The following is a 17,907-nucleotide window of genomic DNA, read 5'->3' as shown; positions in this document are numbered from 1 at the left end:
GCAGCTTGTTGAAAACTGTGTAATATGATGATGTATTTCATCTGGATACTGCAGCTGAGCAGAATAAATGTGGTGTGTTTAACAGAATTGCTTTCTTTAGAACTACAAGTAAGCCATAGAATATTTTAGCCTGTACAGGTATGGAACGCCAGGACTGCCATAATGAATTAATTAAATACACCATTAAATAATTAATTAAATGTGGCAATAATTAATTAAAATTGGAATTAATTAATTAAATAAATAGTTATGACACATGTAATTAATTAATTATTGACACATTTAATTAATTATTTATGTATTTCACATTTTAATTAATTATTGACACATTTAATTAATTATTTATGTATTTCACATTTTAATTAATTATTGACACATTTCATTAATTATTGACACATTTCATTAATTATTGACACATTTCATTAATTATTTAATGATATATTTATTTATTTCATTTTGGCAGTCCTGACGCCTGGCTCTCATCATGAAATAATTTTATCTGTCAGCCTCACCCATCAAACTCAGGGGGCGGGGTTAACGCTGATCGAGTCAAAACCATTGCTTTGGCCTGGTGGCCATTGTTTCTAGCACACAACAACCGGCATGTGGAAGCTAACAGAACTGAACTTTGAAAAACCCTGTTTGTGTGTTACCAAATACCGTTTTAATATTTTTTTAGCCGAGAATGTAGTGGTTTAATCTTCATGTGTCTGGTCGGTTTGTCAAGATACAGCCTCTTTGCAAAAGTGTTTCGATGATTTCGGAGATGTCTGCCCAGTCTCACGGCAAAGCGTGGGATAGACCCGCTCGCCTCGCAAGCAATCCCACCGACAAAGCGCAGGCCCCGGTACACAGCTGTAGTAACCCCCGCTGACTTCTTTTACTGAGGTTATATTTATCGATGTTTTATTTCCTGATGTTCTTATGTGTCCTACGTGTTTCAGTCGCCAATTCTGAATTATAACTAACATTAAAAACATGTTTAAGGAGGAGAGAGAGCAAATAAATCTGTTTAACATCTGATCTTTGGGTTTTTGTTCAGTAATCAGCGTGACCTGTGTATAAACACATAAAAGAGATAACGTTGGTGTTTCCGTCATGTAGTAACTGCTGGCTTTAACTGTACAAAGGTTGTTCGACACTATGAAACACATACAGACTTCATGATGTTCGGCTAATATTTTTATTGTGAATATTAATCATGCTGACCTCGCTCTGTACACCACGCAGCGAGGTCAGCATATCCACGATATCCTCAGCTCCATGAGTTAACACAAAGTTTCCCAGCTGACTATCTAACTGCCAACTATTCCAGAGACGTGAAAATATACAGCATAAAGAAAAGTGTAAGAGACTCAGCAGCAGATTAGAATAACAGTTATACATTTAATAAATCACCAAATGAATCCAAGAAACGAGCAAACCTGTTCCGACAATTTGAATTTGTATTCCCTCAGCTGCAGACTCGCTGCTGTTTAAATGTTTGAAAAGGAAGATTAGATATAAAAAACGTCAAACATAGACTCAGTCTGCCTTCACATTTGATATGAGGCCAGCACGTATAGTGGCCTCAGCAGGCTATTACTGAAATACACGTGCTATATCATAAACTATGATATAAACAGGGAGGTCCTATTAACATGTTTAGTTTTAAAGGACACCTTCCTGCCTTTAGTCTCATTCATGAGCAGTATTAGTTTTCTTCTAACATCCAGAAGTCTGCACAATGTGTTTCATAGTTTGTAACAAGCCTTTGACAGGTAAACATAACATGACCGAAAAAGAAAAAAAAAAGAAAAAAAAAAGAGAGAGAGTGTTGACATAAGAAGAGAAAATTCTCTCAATTATGGAGACAGACAAATGGTTCATTTATGTTTGATGTGTGTTTATTCCTCCCTAAATATCGTCGGTGAAGTTCGCCATGCATGTCAGATTTTCCTGCGCATTTTTATACCTCTGCCAACAGAGAGAGAAAAAAAATCACATTCTAACAGACAGCTGGTGCTTAGAATACAGTTGAATAACTATTAAAAAACAGATGATATTTAGATGATAGTTCAGTCTAACACATGTGCCAGTGAACCATTAAACGTCTGTGAAACTATGCAGTTATGAAACGTAACTTTAACCTCAGCCAAACCGATTTGCTCAGTTGTAAATAAAACAGCGAAGTAAACGTGACCCGACAGACAGAACCTGAGTGAATGAAGTCCAGCGTTTAACCACTGAGAGCTAAAACTCAGCTGAGGTTTGAAAGCTGTGTGCCGGTGATTGGACATCAGCCGCTGATAAAGCTGTTCGCCTATAAAGTGCTCTGTAAGGAAACGAGCTCCAGCAGCTCTGCGCTCGGGGAAAACACTATATTTACTTATCTTGTGCAGAAAAATGCGCTGACATTGCGTTATATCGAGCACCGGCTGCCCAGTTAAACTGTGACTATCACCAGGTAACTAGGCGTGTTTCTTGAATTAGCAGCAGGTGTTAAACAGCTGACAGATGAGGAGGAGGATGCATGCAGGTAAACTGAGGGTCTGTTGAGCTGATCGCTGGTTTCGTGAGAAAAATGTCAGCTCGTTCTTTATGTTACAGAAGCACAGAGACACAAGACCAGGCGGAAAGAGACGATCGTTCGGTGAAAATGAGAATCTGCGAATGCAACATGTGGAACACGGAGAGTGGAATATGTAAACAAACCGGTTAACGTAACCCCCTCGGTGCACTCTGCATGCTAACTGTTAGCAGAGCTAGTGAAATCTCTGAAAACATCTGAGCACTTTTGCAAACATGTTCTATGTTGACAACCTGACCAGACATACGTCGCGACATTCGCGGCTAAAACACTGTTAAAAGTGTAGCTGGTGACAGAAAAACGGGGTATTTTAAAACTACACCACCACCATTGCTGCTTGTGATTTGATCTGCATTCTGGGATAACTGGCTGCCCCAAGTCTACACAAGCAATCGATTTTCTAGGATCGACCTGTTTTGACTTACTTTGCACGGCAACCAATCAAATGTTAGAGAAGCTGCATGGGCAGCGTTAACCCCGCCCCCTGAGTTTGATGGGTGAGGCTAACAGATAAAATTATTTCATGACGAGAGCCAGGCGTCAGGACTGCCAAAATGAAATAAATAAATATATCATTAAATAATTAATTAAATGTGTCAATAATTAAATGTGTCAATAATTAATTAAAATGTGAAATACATAAATAATTAATTAAATGTGTCAATAATTAATTAATTACATGTGTCAATAATTAATTAAAATGTGAAATACATAAATAATTAATTAAATGTGTCAATAATTAATTAATTACATGTGTCATAACTATTTATTTAATTAATTAATTCCAATTTTAATTAATTATTGCCACATTTAATTAATTATTTAATGGTGTATTTAATTAATTCATTATGGCAGTCCTGGCGTTCCATATACAGGAAGCCAAGAAAGGTTATTATGCATTTTATCAATATTAGTATAGTATGAACATCTTCACACTAATCTGGACGCCTTATTCTGGACTAACTGAAGTCTGTTAAGATCTGTCTTATTAGCTGCTGACCAAATGATTGAACAATACTCCAGATGAGACATTACTAGTGCATTAATGACATCTTTCATAATGAAGAAGTGATACACAAAGAGCATTTCATAGCCATAGCTATGCCTTGTCGGCAGAGTTATGTGACATTAGTGATGTTTGTACTTTCAGCGTTAACTTGGTTTTAAAGCCTTTAAAATATACGCCGTTCAATAGTCGACCTTAATCTGACAGAGAATGAGATGATTTTGTGGATAATTAAAGTCAGTCATATATCCACAAACACAACAAGCTGAAAGTCAGTGATGCTGCTCGGTTTTCAGTCCTGAACATCACGGCACAAGCAGGATTCACTGCACTGTTAATGTTAGCTGTGTTATATTGCTGCCTCTGTTCGGTGGTGTCGAGCCAAATGCACTTTAACGTGTGTTTGAACGAGCTAACGGTTCACTCGTTAAGCTGAAAGAAAGATGCTTTAATCACAGCAGTCACACTTGTGTCCACTGCACCATCTGGAACTCTTCTTGTTTACACTCGTAATAACACAAACACTAAATCCTGCTTCTCTGGTGCTGTTGTGTAGCAGTGTGTACACCTGAGACTGTCACCTGTCTGTCTGTCCTGCACTCTCTCTCTGTTTCTTTCTCTCTGATTGTGGAATAAAAGTATGAACATGTGTTTATAAGTTACACTTGTGTGTCCAGAGTGAGGACAGACTGAGGGAGCCACTGCTGCACATCATCTGTGAGGCTTTGCAGCCCTGATAATCCACCAGGACAAACTCAGCAGTGTGTGAGGAAGAGGAGGAGGAAGAGCCAGCAGCAGCTGACAGATGGAGAGAATAGACAGACTGTTCCCTGTTTGTGAAGGACTGCTAGGAAAGTTTAACATAACTGTCTGTGCTGAATCAGTCTTATTAGGTAATGTTCAAATAATGTGATCATCCCAGTGTTTTCAGTGTGGGAGAAAGTACTCAGGGTCTTCAAGTTACACACTATGAAAGGCAGCAACAAGTTTAATGTTCAGAAACCTAAAGTCTGTATCAGCAGCAGAATGGAGCTAAAAATAAATGTTGGTTTCAGTTCTATGAAGCTTTGAGTATTTTGGATCAGTAGCTGCTGTGTTTGTTGCATCACATTGCTGTAACTGTTTATATGCTTTATATATTCTGAGCTAAGTTGATCTATAGTGTTACATCATATTCTATAAGGATGTTATGTGTTTGTAGACTTTCTGCCCAGTTTGACCCATTTAGCAGAAGTCAGCCTGTTTAAGGCTCTGATATCTATTCTGTGTGACTTAAAGCAGTTATGACATGGTCTGATTTTCTCACCCAATAAAGGAATATTTCATATATCAGTCTACTCTTCATTCTATCAGACAGTTATCACAGCTCCTACATTTGCTTTTTACACATGTATGTAAGCATTGAGCCAAATTTAGTACCAACATATTAAATGAACAATATGTGTCTCTTATATATGATACATCTGTATACACACTGTCACAGATACTTGTCTGTGAGTGAAGTGATTAATATAATAACTATAATATTGGCCATATTATATTTACATCACCACAGTGAGATGACTTTAGTCTCATGAACAACATCAGCTAATTGTTATTTACAGCTAATCTTAAACGACTGTTCAGCACAGAAATGAAGCCCAACAATCATGTTTCACAGTCCTGTGGTCTCAGCCTCAGATACTCATCAAATCACACAGAGCTCATGTAGAAACAAATGAACTAAATATGTTCTCCTTCATTTCTGTCAAACAAAGCTGTATGAAACGTTTCCAGCTGTTAGTATCATGGTTGCTAGGCAACCTGGGCAGCGCGACGGAGGCTAGACGTCCCATTTCACGAGCCTACGAGCCTTGCACTTCGGCCTTAGCGGTCTTTGAGTACGTGGCCCTTGAGGACTTTAAAGCTGCAGAACCTGAATCGGGATACAGCCATGACGATCTCCAGACTCGTGCTCGCCAACATTCTCACCTGAGTTAAGAAGACGATCACTGAAATGGTCTCAGCAGGTCCTTTGATGACAGCAATGAAATGCAGTGGTAAGGCTTTTTGGGGATTAAGTTCGTTTTCATGGCAAAGAAGGACGATGCAGTTCATCTGATCACTCCTCATAACATTCTGGAGTGCAGGCAAAATGCTATTATAAAAACTTAAGCAGCAACTTCTCCAGGTTCCAATATTTATGCAATTCTCAAACCTTTTGGCCACGACTGTATAACCTCTTCTGAAGTTTAGTGGATATTATACATGGTTATGCTCAGGATGTGTCGGCCAGTTTCCACTGGAAACGCCTTTTGGTTAAACTGTCAGCGAGGAATTTGCATTTGCACTGTTACATTTTTATATAACTTTAATGCACATAAACAACAGCTGCTTGTTTCAGTGAAAATACATTGATGGGTTTTTAATAAAGTTGTGCAGCTGTAAAGTATTTTGTCTGGTGTCAATTCTATCGTCAGCTACATCGTTATGGCAAATGTTCAAATGTATATGGTGATAAATATCTTTGGTCATATGGTCCTGCTCTGTCTGTCACCTTCTGTTTTGAGCTCATTGTTTCCTCTGTAGTGGCTGAGCTGAGTCCAAGTAGCTGAAAATGTTCCTCTGCTGCTCCGTCAGACTCTCCTCCTCCTGCTGATCAGCTGGGACACAAAACAGATCTTTGTTAGGCTCCACACTGCACTGAAGAGTCAAAGTGTCTCATATGTTCATCTGACAAGTAAAAGAACACATTTTTGTTTCCCGAGGTGGGCAACTTGTTGGAAACAAACACAAAAGGTTTGAGCACTGATACCTGCCATTGCTGCCATTGAAAGATGCAACGCCAGCAATGTGGATTGTCAAGACTCAAACCAATCATCAAGCAAAGACAACAGGGATCAAATGTACCGCATTTTGATCTGGGACGTACTCTGTATGAAAACAAGCGCTCACTCTTCCTGCTCAACAAATGCCAAGGGCGGAGCCTTATACCACGTGATACAGAAGCTGTGCCGTGTGATGCTAAAATTAGCAGGGAAACAACAACGGAGAGCACGTCAGGGATGACGAGAAAGTGACAGGAGAAAATCCGTCCCGGTCAACCACCCAAACATTAATAACGGGAACCTTATACAGCGCTTCCCTATACACGTCGAACTCCCGCAGGCACAAAGACATCACGGAGGCTATCACTTATCACCTGACCAAAGATATGGCTCCATCAACACTGTGCAAAACGAGGGATTTAGGAAAACGATCAACACCCTAGACAAACGCTACACAGTGCCGTCCCTCAACTATTTTTCTATTGTTGCACTACCTGCTCTGTACACGCAGCGTCGAGCAACGGTGGAGACGGAATTTCAAGCAGGACAACATTTTGCTGCAACAACAAAACGTGAGACATTTGTTGTTTTATGTTTATTTATTGTTATGAGAGAATCATGATCTCAATTCTAAGCCAAAAAATCGTGATTCTCATTTTATGCAAAATCGTGCAGCCCTAACATTAACACAAAACTATTGTTTCACCAGAGAAACACACATGAAGAGAGAGAGAGAGACAATAACAGCTACCAAACAGTCGTCATAATTCGTCACACAATGAGAAAAGGACAAATCAACAAGTAACAATGACTAATTAATATTAAAATCTGTAACATAATGTATTGTTTGGAGTTTAGTCTGATTGGTTCAGGATGAGCTGCCATTATCCAATCACACGTCTGCTTACCTGCATCTTTTCTCTTTTTTCTAACCTGAGCACCTGATGGCTTTGAACTTTTGTTGTCCATCTTCCATTGGTTTGAATTTTGCGCTCCAGTACAAACACAAATCCCCCAAACCGAGGATCAGCACAATTATCCTAACAGACCTACACCTTAGTTCACAGATTCACTTTGTCTAAGGTTGATTTCTGGGATTTCACACAACCCAGGATTCAGATGGTGAATCCATGATGGGCTTGGGTTTACATCATTATAAATGAAATGTGCTCTACTTGGAAGCAGCCGGCCCCGCCCCTTTTGACGGGTTGTGTGAGACTTTAAATCATCCATCCATCCATCCATTTGCTGCCGCTTATCCTTTTCAGGGTCGCGGGGGGCACTGGAGCCTATCCCAGCTGTCATAGGGCGAGAGGCAGGGTACACCCTGGACAGGTCGCCAGTCTGTCGCAGGGCCAACACAAAGGGACAGACAACCATTCGCACTCACATTCATTCGCACATTCACACCTAGTGACAATTTGGATTTTCCAATTAACCTATCCCCACAACCTGCATGTCTTTGGACGGTGGGAGGAAGCCGGAGTACCCGGAGGGAACCCACGCAAACACGGGGAGAACATGCAAACTCCACACAGAAAGACCCCGGCCTGATGTTGGAATTGAACTCAGGACCGTCTTGCTGTGCGGCAACAGTGCTAACCACCGTGCCACCGTGCTGCCTACTTTAAATCGCAAACGGAGGGCGCCCTTACTCCCAGCAAATGGCTGATAGAAAACCGATCGGTGCCTACGAATTTCCCAATATGCGCTGGCATGACGTCGGGGAAGCATGTGTACGACCGATTATTTTATTTTTTTCTTGCCAATGCCCGTGATGCCCCCCCCCCCCACCACGATGCATTCTATTGGTTTACACACTTACACACACGAGGCCTGATTCGTTTGGCCAGAGTCACGTGATCAGTGACGTCTGAAGCTTCGTTTAGAACGTACCTTTTTTTAAATCGAACTTTATTGAAACACAATGAGTATACAACATACAAACAGATGAAGTTTACAAAAGAACAGAACATGAACATACAGAACCAGGAGTAAAAAAATTATGATATGAGTAGGCGAAAAAAATCAACATATAAATATTGTTCTGAGAGGCTTTTTGTTGGTTGAGTCTGAAATTGATTGTATGTACAATTCATATCCTTATAAAAAGGCAGAAATATGGTGTTTTATTAATAAACTTACATTTATGGATATAAAATAGCTAAAAGTATTAACAAATTTTTTATAAAAAAAACATTTATCATTCTTCCTGCGGAACTTAAAGAAAAAGAATAAAACATTTTCCATCGTAAAGAAAACTCCCTTAAAATATGGACAATAACAAAACTGCTAAATTCTTCCAGAATCTCTGTGTAGAGGAACCAAAAGAGATGTGCCACAGTTTCTGGATGATCCCCACAGAAAGTTCAATTAGTATTTATGTCTCTTTTAAATGTCACCATATAGTGACTGGCTGGGTAACATTTATGAAGAATTTTATATGAGATTTCCTTCACCTTGTTCACAATTAGATATTTATGGGATCATCCAGACTGTCTTCCAGGTGATATCTGGAACATGTCGGTTCCAGTAAGATATTCTATATATGGGAGTGTTACGTTTCGGTGTTGTCAGTGTTTTGTTTTTTGCGTGACTGTCATGTATTTCCTGCTTTACTTTCAAAGTCTGTGTTATCTTAGTGTGTTCACTTTACGTTTCCTTGTCTCGTCAGGTCTAATTTGCCCCAGCTGTGTTTCCCTCCTGTGGTCCATTCCATAATTGCTCCTATGTATTTAAGCCTTGTGTTTCGGTATGTCATGGTCGCGATCTCCCCCCGTGTTGTAAATAAATAGTTTGTTGTAAATAGCTGTAAATGGGTTTTGTCAATACTTTCGTTTGAGACACTTCCGTTTTGGGGATTTTGGTGGAGAGCCTTAGTGGGTTTTTTTTCATGTGTTTTTTCCTTATTTTTATTTTCCTGCGTTGCACGCCGGTTGCCTAGGCCGGGGTGTAACAGGAGAGACATGAGATCTTCTTGGAATAAACTACGTATTCTCTTATTGCTGTTACCAAGTTCCTGTGAAAAGCAGATTTTTCCCACTGCTGACTCAGCTGGATCAGGGAGAGTGACTGAGGCAGATATTGAGCTGTCAGTGTTTTTATATGACATTAAAGTCCCTGAGGGTATGGCACCAAGCACCATTGAGAATTCCCCAACACTGTTTGACAAGTTTGACGAGCATCTTGACTTTTGGTCTTTGGATATTAACAGTCCTGGGCATGTGACTTCTTGTTTAACAGAAATGTTACAGAGAGCATTTGCAGTGCATCCTTTAATTGCTAGTAATTCACATTTTTTTTTAGATTTCGACATAAAGCAGATGCCTCAGAGAAATCACTAATAACACTAAGGGCTGGACGGATTTGATTTGCATTCTTCAAGAAGAGTGTGGTGTCATCAGCTAGCTGGCTGATGATGAGCTCCTTATCAGCTGTGCTGATTCCTTGTATAACAGGTCAAATCTCGGGGTGGAGTCTTAATCATTTTAATTGAGCTATTGCCATTCGTGTACAAGGTTTTGATAGCTTTACAGAAAAATTACGGACAATACCTACAACCACGATTACCGACACTAACAAGCTGATCTACAATACGGCAGCAGTGATCAGTGAGATGCTTGGCTACAAGTTGAACAGCCACAAGGGGCAGTACCCTCCATGGAGAAGGAGGCTAGAGGGCAAGATCAAAGTAGCACGGAGGGAGGTTAGCCAACTAACGGAGTTGCAGAAAGGTGCGACAAAGAAGGTGCATAAGAAATACAGCAAGCTGTCCATACCTGAGGCCTTGGAAACTGCCAAGCAAAGACTCACAGCCTTGGCCAGCCGCTTGAGGAGGTACACCAGAGAGATAGAAGGCAGGAGAATAAACCAGCTGTTCTCCACAGAACCAGCAAAGGTGTACTCTCAGTGGCAAGGGAACAATAATAAGAGAACAGCACCACCAAGGCTGGAGACGGAGCAATACTGGAAGAGCATATGGGAGAAGGACGCAACCCATAACGGCAATGCTCAGTGGCTAGTGGATCTGAGGGCAGACCACAGCGACCTCCCTGAACAGGGTCCAGTAACCATCACAGTGGCAGATATCCAAGAAAGGGTCTCCAGTATGAAGAGTTGGACAGCACCAGGGCCCGACATGGTTCACGCCTACTGGCTAAAGAAGCTGACTGCACTCCACGAGCGTCTGGCAGCACAAATGAACCAGCTGCTAGTTAATGAGAGACACCCGGAATGGTTAACCGAAGGTCGGACGGTCCTGATCCCCAAGGACCCCAAGAAGGGACCGGTCCCCTCCAACTACCGACCAATAACCTGCCTCAGTACTACATGGAAGCTCCTGTCAGGCATCATATCGGCTAAGATGAACAGGCACATGGGTCAATACATGAGTGGGACACAGAAAGGAATTGGCAAGAATACCAGAGGCGCAAAACACCAGCTACTGGTAGACAGAACAGTCAGCCGAGACTGCAAGACCAGACTGACCAACCTGTGCACTGCCTGGATTGATTACAAGAAGGCCTATGACTCAATGCCCCACAGCTGGATACTGGAATGCCTAGAATTGTACAAGATCAATGGGACCCTAAGAGCCTTCATCAGGAACTCAATGGGGATGTGGCGTACAACACTAGAGGCCAACTCCAAGCCCATAGCACAAGTCACCATCAAGTGCGGGATCTACCAAGGAGATGCTCTGTCCCCACTGCTGTTCTGCATAGGCCTGAACCCCCTCAGTGAGATCATTAACAAGACTGGCTACGGATACCGACTACGGAACGGAGCAGTTGTCAGCCACCTCCTGTACATGGATGACATCAAGCTGTATGCCAAGAGTGAACGAGACATCGATTCACTGATCCACACTACCAGGCTATACAGCAATGACATTGGAATGTCGTTCGGACTGGAGAAGTGTAGTCGGATGGTAACAAAGAGAGGGAAGGTAGTCAGAACTGAGGGGATTGAACTACCAGAAGGCAACATTGCAGACATAGAGGACAGTTACAAGTACCTGGGGATCCCGCAGGCAAATGGGAACCATGAAGAGGCCGCTAGAAAGGCTGCAACCACCAAGTACCTGCAGAGGGTCAGGCAAGTCCTGAGGAGTCAGCTGAATGGTAAGAACAAGATCCGGGCCATCAACACGTACGCCCTGCCCGTGATCAGGTACCCTGCTGGGGTAATAGGCTGGCCAAAGGAGGAGATAGAAGCCACTGACATAAAGACAAGAAAGCTCCTTACCATGCATGGAGGGTTTCACCCCAAGTCCAGCACCCTGAGGCTGTACGCTAAGCGGAAGGAAGGGGGCCGGGGACTGGTGAGTGTCAGCACCACAGTCCAGGATGAGACAACGAACATCCAAGAATACATTGGGAAGATGGCCCCAACTGACCGAATGCTCAGTGAATACCTCAGGCAGCAGAAACCAAAGAAAGAGGAGGGAGACGAGGAACCATCATGGAAGGACAGGCCCCTGCACGGTATGTACCACCGGCAGATAGAGGAGGTGGCTGATATCCAGAAATCCTACCAGTGGCTGGACAAAGCTGGACTGAAAGACAGCACAGAGGCACTAATCATGGCAGCACAAGAACAAGCTCTGAGTACAAGATCCATAGAGGCTGGGGTCTATCACACCAGGCCAGACCCCAGGTGCAGGCTGTGTAAAGATGCCCCAGAGACAATCCAGCACATAACAGCAGGGTGCAAGATGCTAGCAGGCAAGGCATACATGGAACGCCATAACCAAGTGGCCGGCATAGTGTACAGGAACATCTGTGCCGAGTATAACCTGGAAGTCCCGAGGTCAAAATGGGAGATGCCCCCAAGGGTGGTGGAGAATGACCGAGCTAAGATCCTGTGGGACTTCCAGATACAGACGGACAAAATGGTGGTGGCTAACCAACCGGACATAGTGGTGGTAGACAAACAGAAGAAGACGGCCGTAGTGATCGATGTAGCGGTTCCGAATGACAGCAATATCAGGAAGAAGGAACACGAGAAGCTGGAGAAATACCAAGGGCTCAGAGAAGAGCTCGAGAGGATGTGGAGGGTGAAGGTAACGGTGGTCCCCGTGGTAATCGGAGCACTAGGTGCGGTGACTCCCAAGCTAGGCGAGTGGCTCCAGCAGATCCCGGGAATAACATCGGAGATCTCTGTCCAGAAGAGCGCAGTCCTGGGAACAGCTAAGATACTGCGCAGGACCCTCAAGCTCCCAGGCCTCTGGTAGAGGACCCGAGCTTGAAGGATAAACCGCCCGCAGGGGCGTGCTGGGTGTTTTTTTTTTATATATTCTACTTTTCTAAATGATTGACTATTTCAATGGAGAACCTAAATGACACGGACCCGTGTTTGTTATTACATATCTCTATTTTGAATGTGACAAGTCTATCATTCCCTGTTATTCATAGGTATTAACTCATTCACTGCCATTGACGTCTATAGACGTCAATTGAAAGCATACGTTTGAAAATGGCTGGCAGTGAATGAGTTAACAGAGTTTTTGGCCTTTTTTCCTCTATAAAAGTTAATTGACTCTTTACAGGGGACGTAACATAAATTGGCGGCTTGTCCAGGATAAAGGTCCTGGTTAATCCATTTGTGGATGGTGAAGGTTTGGAGTTGTTTGTTTCTGCTGGTGTATTTGGCAGAGGTAGTTAGTATGGCAACTGGTGTTTTTGCTTTGAGTGCATTTTTGAGTAATCCTTCTTGGGAGTAGTGTAGAAATGTGTGTAGAAAACGTGATTTGTTTGCTATAGCAGCACACTTTGAGTTAAATGTATCAAGGCAAATGGTGAAAGAGGACTTGAAAACTGCTGTTTCAAACAAACTTGTGGAAGAAGGCCTACTTCCTGTTTCTAAATCACCTCGTTTGCCAGTTCCTCTTGACAGGACCCCTAATGAAGGAGTGAAGCCTGCTGTGGTAAAGGACGAAGGGCAAAACCCTGCTGCTGTGGAGCAACAAACGGTGGAAAATTTAAGCACTAATGGCTCACCTTCTTTTGCTACTCCATCTTCTCCTCGTTCAAGACAAGAAGTATTACTCAAGGTACGTTTGGCTAAATTACAATTTGAGGCTCAGGATAAAGCCCAAGCTCGCCAGGCAGAGTTGGAACTTCGCAGGTTGGAGTTGGAAGCAGAGACAGAAAAGGTGTTAAAGCTGAAAAAGTTGGAGCTGGAGTTGCAGATTGAAAGGGAGGTCAGACTGCGTCAGTTGGAGTTACAGGCACAGACTTCAAGAAGTACTACTACTCAACCTAGTTCTGCAAATTCATCTGTTGGTGAAACAACCTCCTCCCATGTAAACCCAGGTGGTTTCAATGTGAGTAAAAACATTGTGTTGGTACCTCCATTTCGTGAATCAGAAGTTGATACATATTTCAATGTGTTTGAACGTGTTGCTGCCTCATTGCACTGGCTGAGAGAAGTTTGGCCATTGCTTCTTCAGTGCAAATTGGTAGGCAAAGCACAAGAAGTCTGTTCTGCTTTGTCTTTGGAAGAAAGTTTGAAATATGATGTAGTGAAGTCTGCTATCCTTGCTGCTTATGAACTTGTTCCCGAAGCGCATAGGCAACGCTTTCGCAATCACAAAAGAACAGCAAATCAGACTTTTGTAGAGTTTGCTCGTGAAAAAGCTACTCTTTTTGATAGATGGATAACAGCAAGTAAAGTTCCTGACTACAACTCCTTACGTGAACTGATACTTCTGGAAGAGTTCAAAAATGGCCTGTGTCGAGGAGGGAAATTATTTTACTGTTATTGTTAAATAATTGTCATTGCATTAATAATGAACTGGAAGCCTGCCTGGGTCGTTGTTTTTGTTTATTTGAGGGTCTGCTGGAAGTTTGTGAAAACGACCACCTTGATATGTGGGAGCCTTCTCGGGCAGCGATTTTTTGTTAAACCTGTGGCAGGTTGTGCAACATGGAGAAAGCTTTGACATAATGACATAAAGGTGATTTCGTGGTTTTAGATTTATTAGTACGGGATGCTTGAGGGTGTGTTGCTGTAAAGTATATAAGGGACGCGCAGCGCCGTTAATGGGTTCAGAATAAATGAAAAGACACTAATCCGAGGAACTATTGGAGAGGTAAGTATACGGAGGTGAGCGCGTTGCGCATAAGGGTTGCTGGTGTCATATATTAACACTTTGAGGGCGAATAATTTTGATTGAGTGTCAACGCTTGAGAACGCGAGGACAGCGTCTAAAGTGCTGGGTTAAACTTTGTGTATCACCGAGCAGGGGAAGAGGAGTCAGTGGTTGCGAGAACAGCGAGACGAAGACTGAAACCGAAAGTTAAGCGTGTCTGGGTGACCTAGACCAAGAAGGTGGAGTCGACCAACGCCATTGGAAGAGGTAAGTCTGTGTTTCAGAGAATGGCTGACAGCTCGGGTGCGACACCTAGTAGGAAAAGGGGATGCAAACCTCTGAAGGATCAGCTCGAACAGCGTAAGAAAGCTGTTCGCTTGGCTTCCCCTGGAGTATTAAAATCAGCAGAGAAAGAGTGCCAAGCGATGGAGGTTGAGGTAAGTAAACCTATTATATCCCAACAGAAAGGGCTGGGTGATAAAATACCTCTGAGCTTGGTGTTAAAAACTGAAGGAGAAGTGTATGGACAAATGCATGAGGCCCTACGTGCGTCCATAGAGGCATTAACGGCATTGGAGGTTATAAAGCAGAGAGTAATGCAGGGAGGGCCAGAAGAGGAGAATGAAGGCCGTGCGACGTCATCAGGAGAAGAAGACGATGAGGAGGACGAAGATGGAGGAGCTGAACCTCAACCAAGTACAAGCCTAATTTTGAGGAAAAGGAGTGTGAAGAGAGACCAAGCACAGAGACGGCCCATATTTAAGAGCTCAAAGAGTAGAAAAGTGAGTTTTGAACAAGGAGCTCCTGACCCTGGTTTAAGTCTGCCTCTAATAGCAGGTCCAAAGAACGAACCAGTTTATCGCGCCTATAAGGTGAGAGATTTGGAAGCATTGGTTAAACAACTTCCACCAATAACCAAGGGAGAACATTGGGAAGGAGAAGAATTAGCGCTGGGCGACTTTCGCGCTTTGGCCGGACGTTGTATGCTGGGTGGTGGGTTAGCAGATGTAGAGCAGATAGCTCAAACAACCAGATATGCAAATGACCTACAATACCATGAGGTGCAGAATGACTTAGCAGATGCAGTCCGGGAGTAGTACCCAACTCCTAACTCTGGAGCCATTCCAAAAATTATTTGGGATCCCAAAAAGAAACCCAGAGAGTGTTTAGCTAAAGCAAAGGAACAATGGTTGTTAGAAACAGGAATACATCCGGGGAAGGAGGGTGAAAGTAGAGCGTGGTTTCGTTCGGCGGTGCTGGCAGGGCTGCCCAACCAGGTTGCAGTTGACTTGGAAAAGAACCCAGATTTTGCCGTTGCAGACTCGGTGCAGTGGGAGAGACATGTGACCCACAGACTTCAGCAGGAACAGGATTTGACGAACAAACAAAAGAAAGAGTTAGATGAAGTACAGGCGCAGCTGCTTAGGCTGCAGCTGGGTGAGGCTCGCGAAAAATATAATGCGAAGAAAAAAGAACCGAAAGAACTAAATAAGACTATAATGGTGGCAAGGCCTCAGCCCGATCCTGTGCCTGACTGGCCAGATCAGGATCCGGGTCTCTACCCTGATGATCGTTGGCCCGCCAATGCACCAAGGCAGCGTCAACCCGTAGGGAATTGGGGGACCGGTGGACCGCAGAGAGGGCGTGGTGGATCCGTGAGGGGAGGACAAAGGGCTCGGAATCCGGGGAATCCTGGCAGGGTGTCTTGGACTGTGTGTCTGAGATGTGGAGCAGAAGGACACTGGGCCCGAGACTGCCCTGAACCGCCGCAGAACTATCAGGGGCGAGGCTATCGATCCCAGGCACGAGGAGGCCCAAGACAAAGAGCTGCTTACAGGGGAGCACATCAAGCTCCAAACCCGAATGCAGCACCAGCCGCCCAGTACCCAGTAGCTGACTGGGGCTGGGAGGGGGAGCAATACTGACGGAGCCCGGAGAAACCGAACAGCGTGGGAACGGCAGAACCCATGCTGTCGATGACCGTGGAAGGCACTGAATTGCCCTTCCTGGTGGATACTGGAGCAACATACTCAACATTGAAAGACACACCAGACAGTGCAACACTCTCCTGTCACACAGTTAATGTGGTAGGCTTTTCCGGGATTCCAATGGCACTGCCATTGACGGATCCAGCATTGACAAAGCTGGGAAAACAGACTTTGAAGCACCAATATGTGGTGTCCTCACAGGTGCCTGGAAAATCTCATGGGCAGGGACCTGCTTGTGAAACTGGGATCACCTTCAAAGACTCAATATTTAGTCCAGAACTCTGAACAACCCACTGCCGAAATCTACTGGGGGAGGCTAGTGGAAGAAGGCATTCTGAGACATTATCAGCTGTGGAAACCCTGGATAATGAGTCTGGCCGTCTATTCCCTCCCGCGAGATCCTTTCCACGTTACACTCTTTTATGATAGGGAAGATAATGATATCTATCGGGAACAGTTCCAGTCTGATCTTGAGGGACAGACGTGGAATGTGCAAACACATAACATTTATGTTGGACCAGAAGGTGTGGCCGCGGCTGTGAAATTTACTGATGAACAACTGCCTTGGTACAATGTGGGAGAGGATTCAGCCCCTCACATTACATTGGCGGGCCACGAGGGTCATGGGCCAAGAGATCTGGGACCAATGGTCAAGCGGGCGCTGGACAACGCATGCTGGCAAAGCACCCAAATTCCAAACGTCTGGTATGCACCAAAATGTAAAATATATCGCATAACTTGTTTGTCCAACGATGCAGTGATCTTAGAACATAAAGAAATCTCCAGAATACATGGCAGGGAAAGAATGGATCATCCTGATGCAGTAGCTGAGCTCTCAAAATTGCCTGGTACTTTGTGGTCCGCAGGGCCCACAGATGTAGGTCTAGCTAACTGTTCGCCTGTCCTGTTCCGGCTGAAGTCTGACATACCATTTAACAGACCATAATAGAAGCACAAAACTGAAGACCAAAAGTGGTTCACATGTATTGACCTAGCGAATGCATTCTTTTGTCTCCCACTGCACGAGTCACTCAGAGACATTTTCTCATTTACATACAGAGGCCGCAAATTTAGGTACACACGCCTACCACAAGGCTTTGCACTCTCACCAGGAATTTTTAATCAGGTGTTGAAAGAGGCATTGTCCCCATGTCAACTGCCAGGGGGCTGTACATTAATAGAGTATGTTGATGATCTTCTTATTGCAGCCCCGTCAGCAGCGGCCTGTACGGCAGCATCGCTCGTGGTGTTGAACAGATTGGCGGAGTGTGGCTTCAAAGTGAGCAAAGAAAAACTGCAGTTGGTCCGGCCAGAGGTAACATTCCTGGGCCGGGTGATCGCACACAGATCAGTGGGGTTAATGAACACACACAGAGACCAAATTCTGACACATCCAAAACCAAGAACTGTGAAGGAGTTGCTTTCCTTTCTTGGCTTGACAG

General features: G+C 43.7%; 1 protein-coding gene across 1 annotated transcript in view; it reads right to left on the bottom strand.

The window, feature by feature from the left end:
- The window catches only part of LOC308410518 (uncharacterized protein), a 68,366-nt gene that overhangs the window by 29,519 nt on the left and 20,940 nt on the right, over positions 1-17,907 (bottom strand). The window contains exon 2 of the mRNA XM_080903898.1: positions 6,112-6,217. Within this exon, the coding sequence (XP_080760024.1) occupies positions 6,112-6,129 (18 nt within the window). The 5' untranslated portion in view covers positions 6,130-6,217. The remainder of the gene's footprint in view (positions 1-6,111; positions 6,218-17,907) is intronic.

This window comes from Rhamphochromis sp. 'chilingali', assembly GCF_963969265.1.
Source record: "Rhamphochromis sp. 'chilingali' genome assembly, chromosome: 1".
In the NCBI taxonomy this organism is placed as follows: Eukaryota; Metazoa; Chordata; class Actinopteri; order Cichliformes; family Cichlidae; genus Rhamphochromis; species Rhamphochromis sp. 'chilingali'.
Note: the sequence above shows the minus strand (reverse complement) of the source record. Positions and strands in the feature narration are given on the sequence as shown.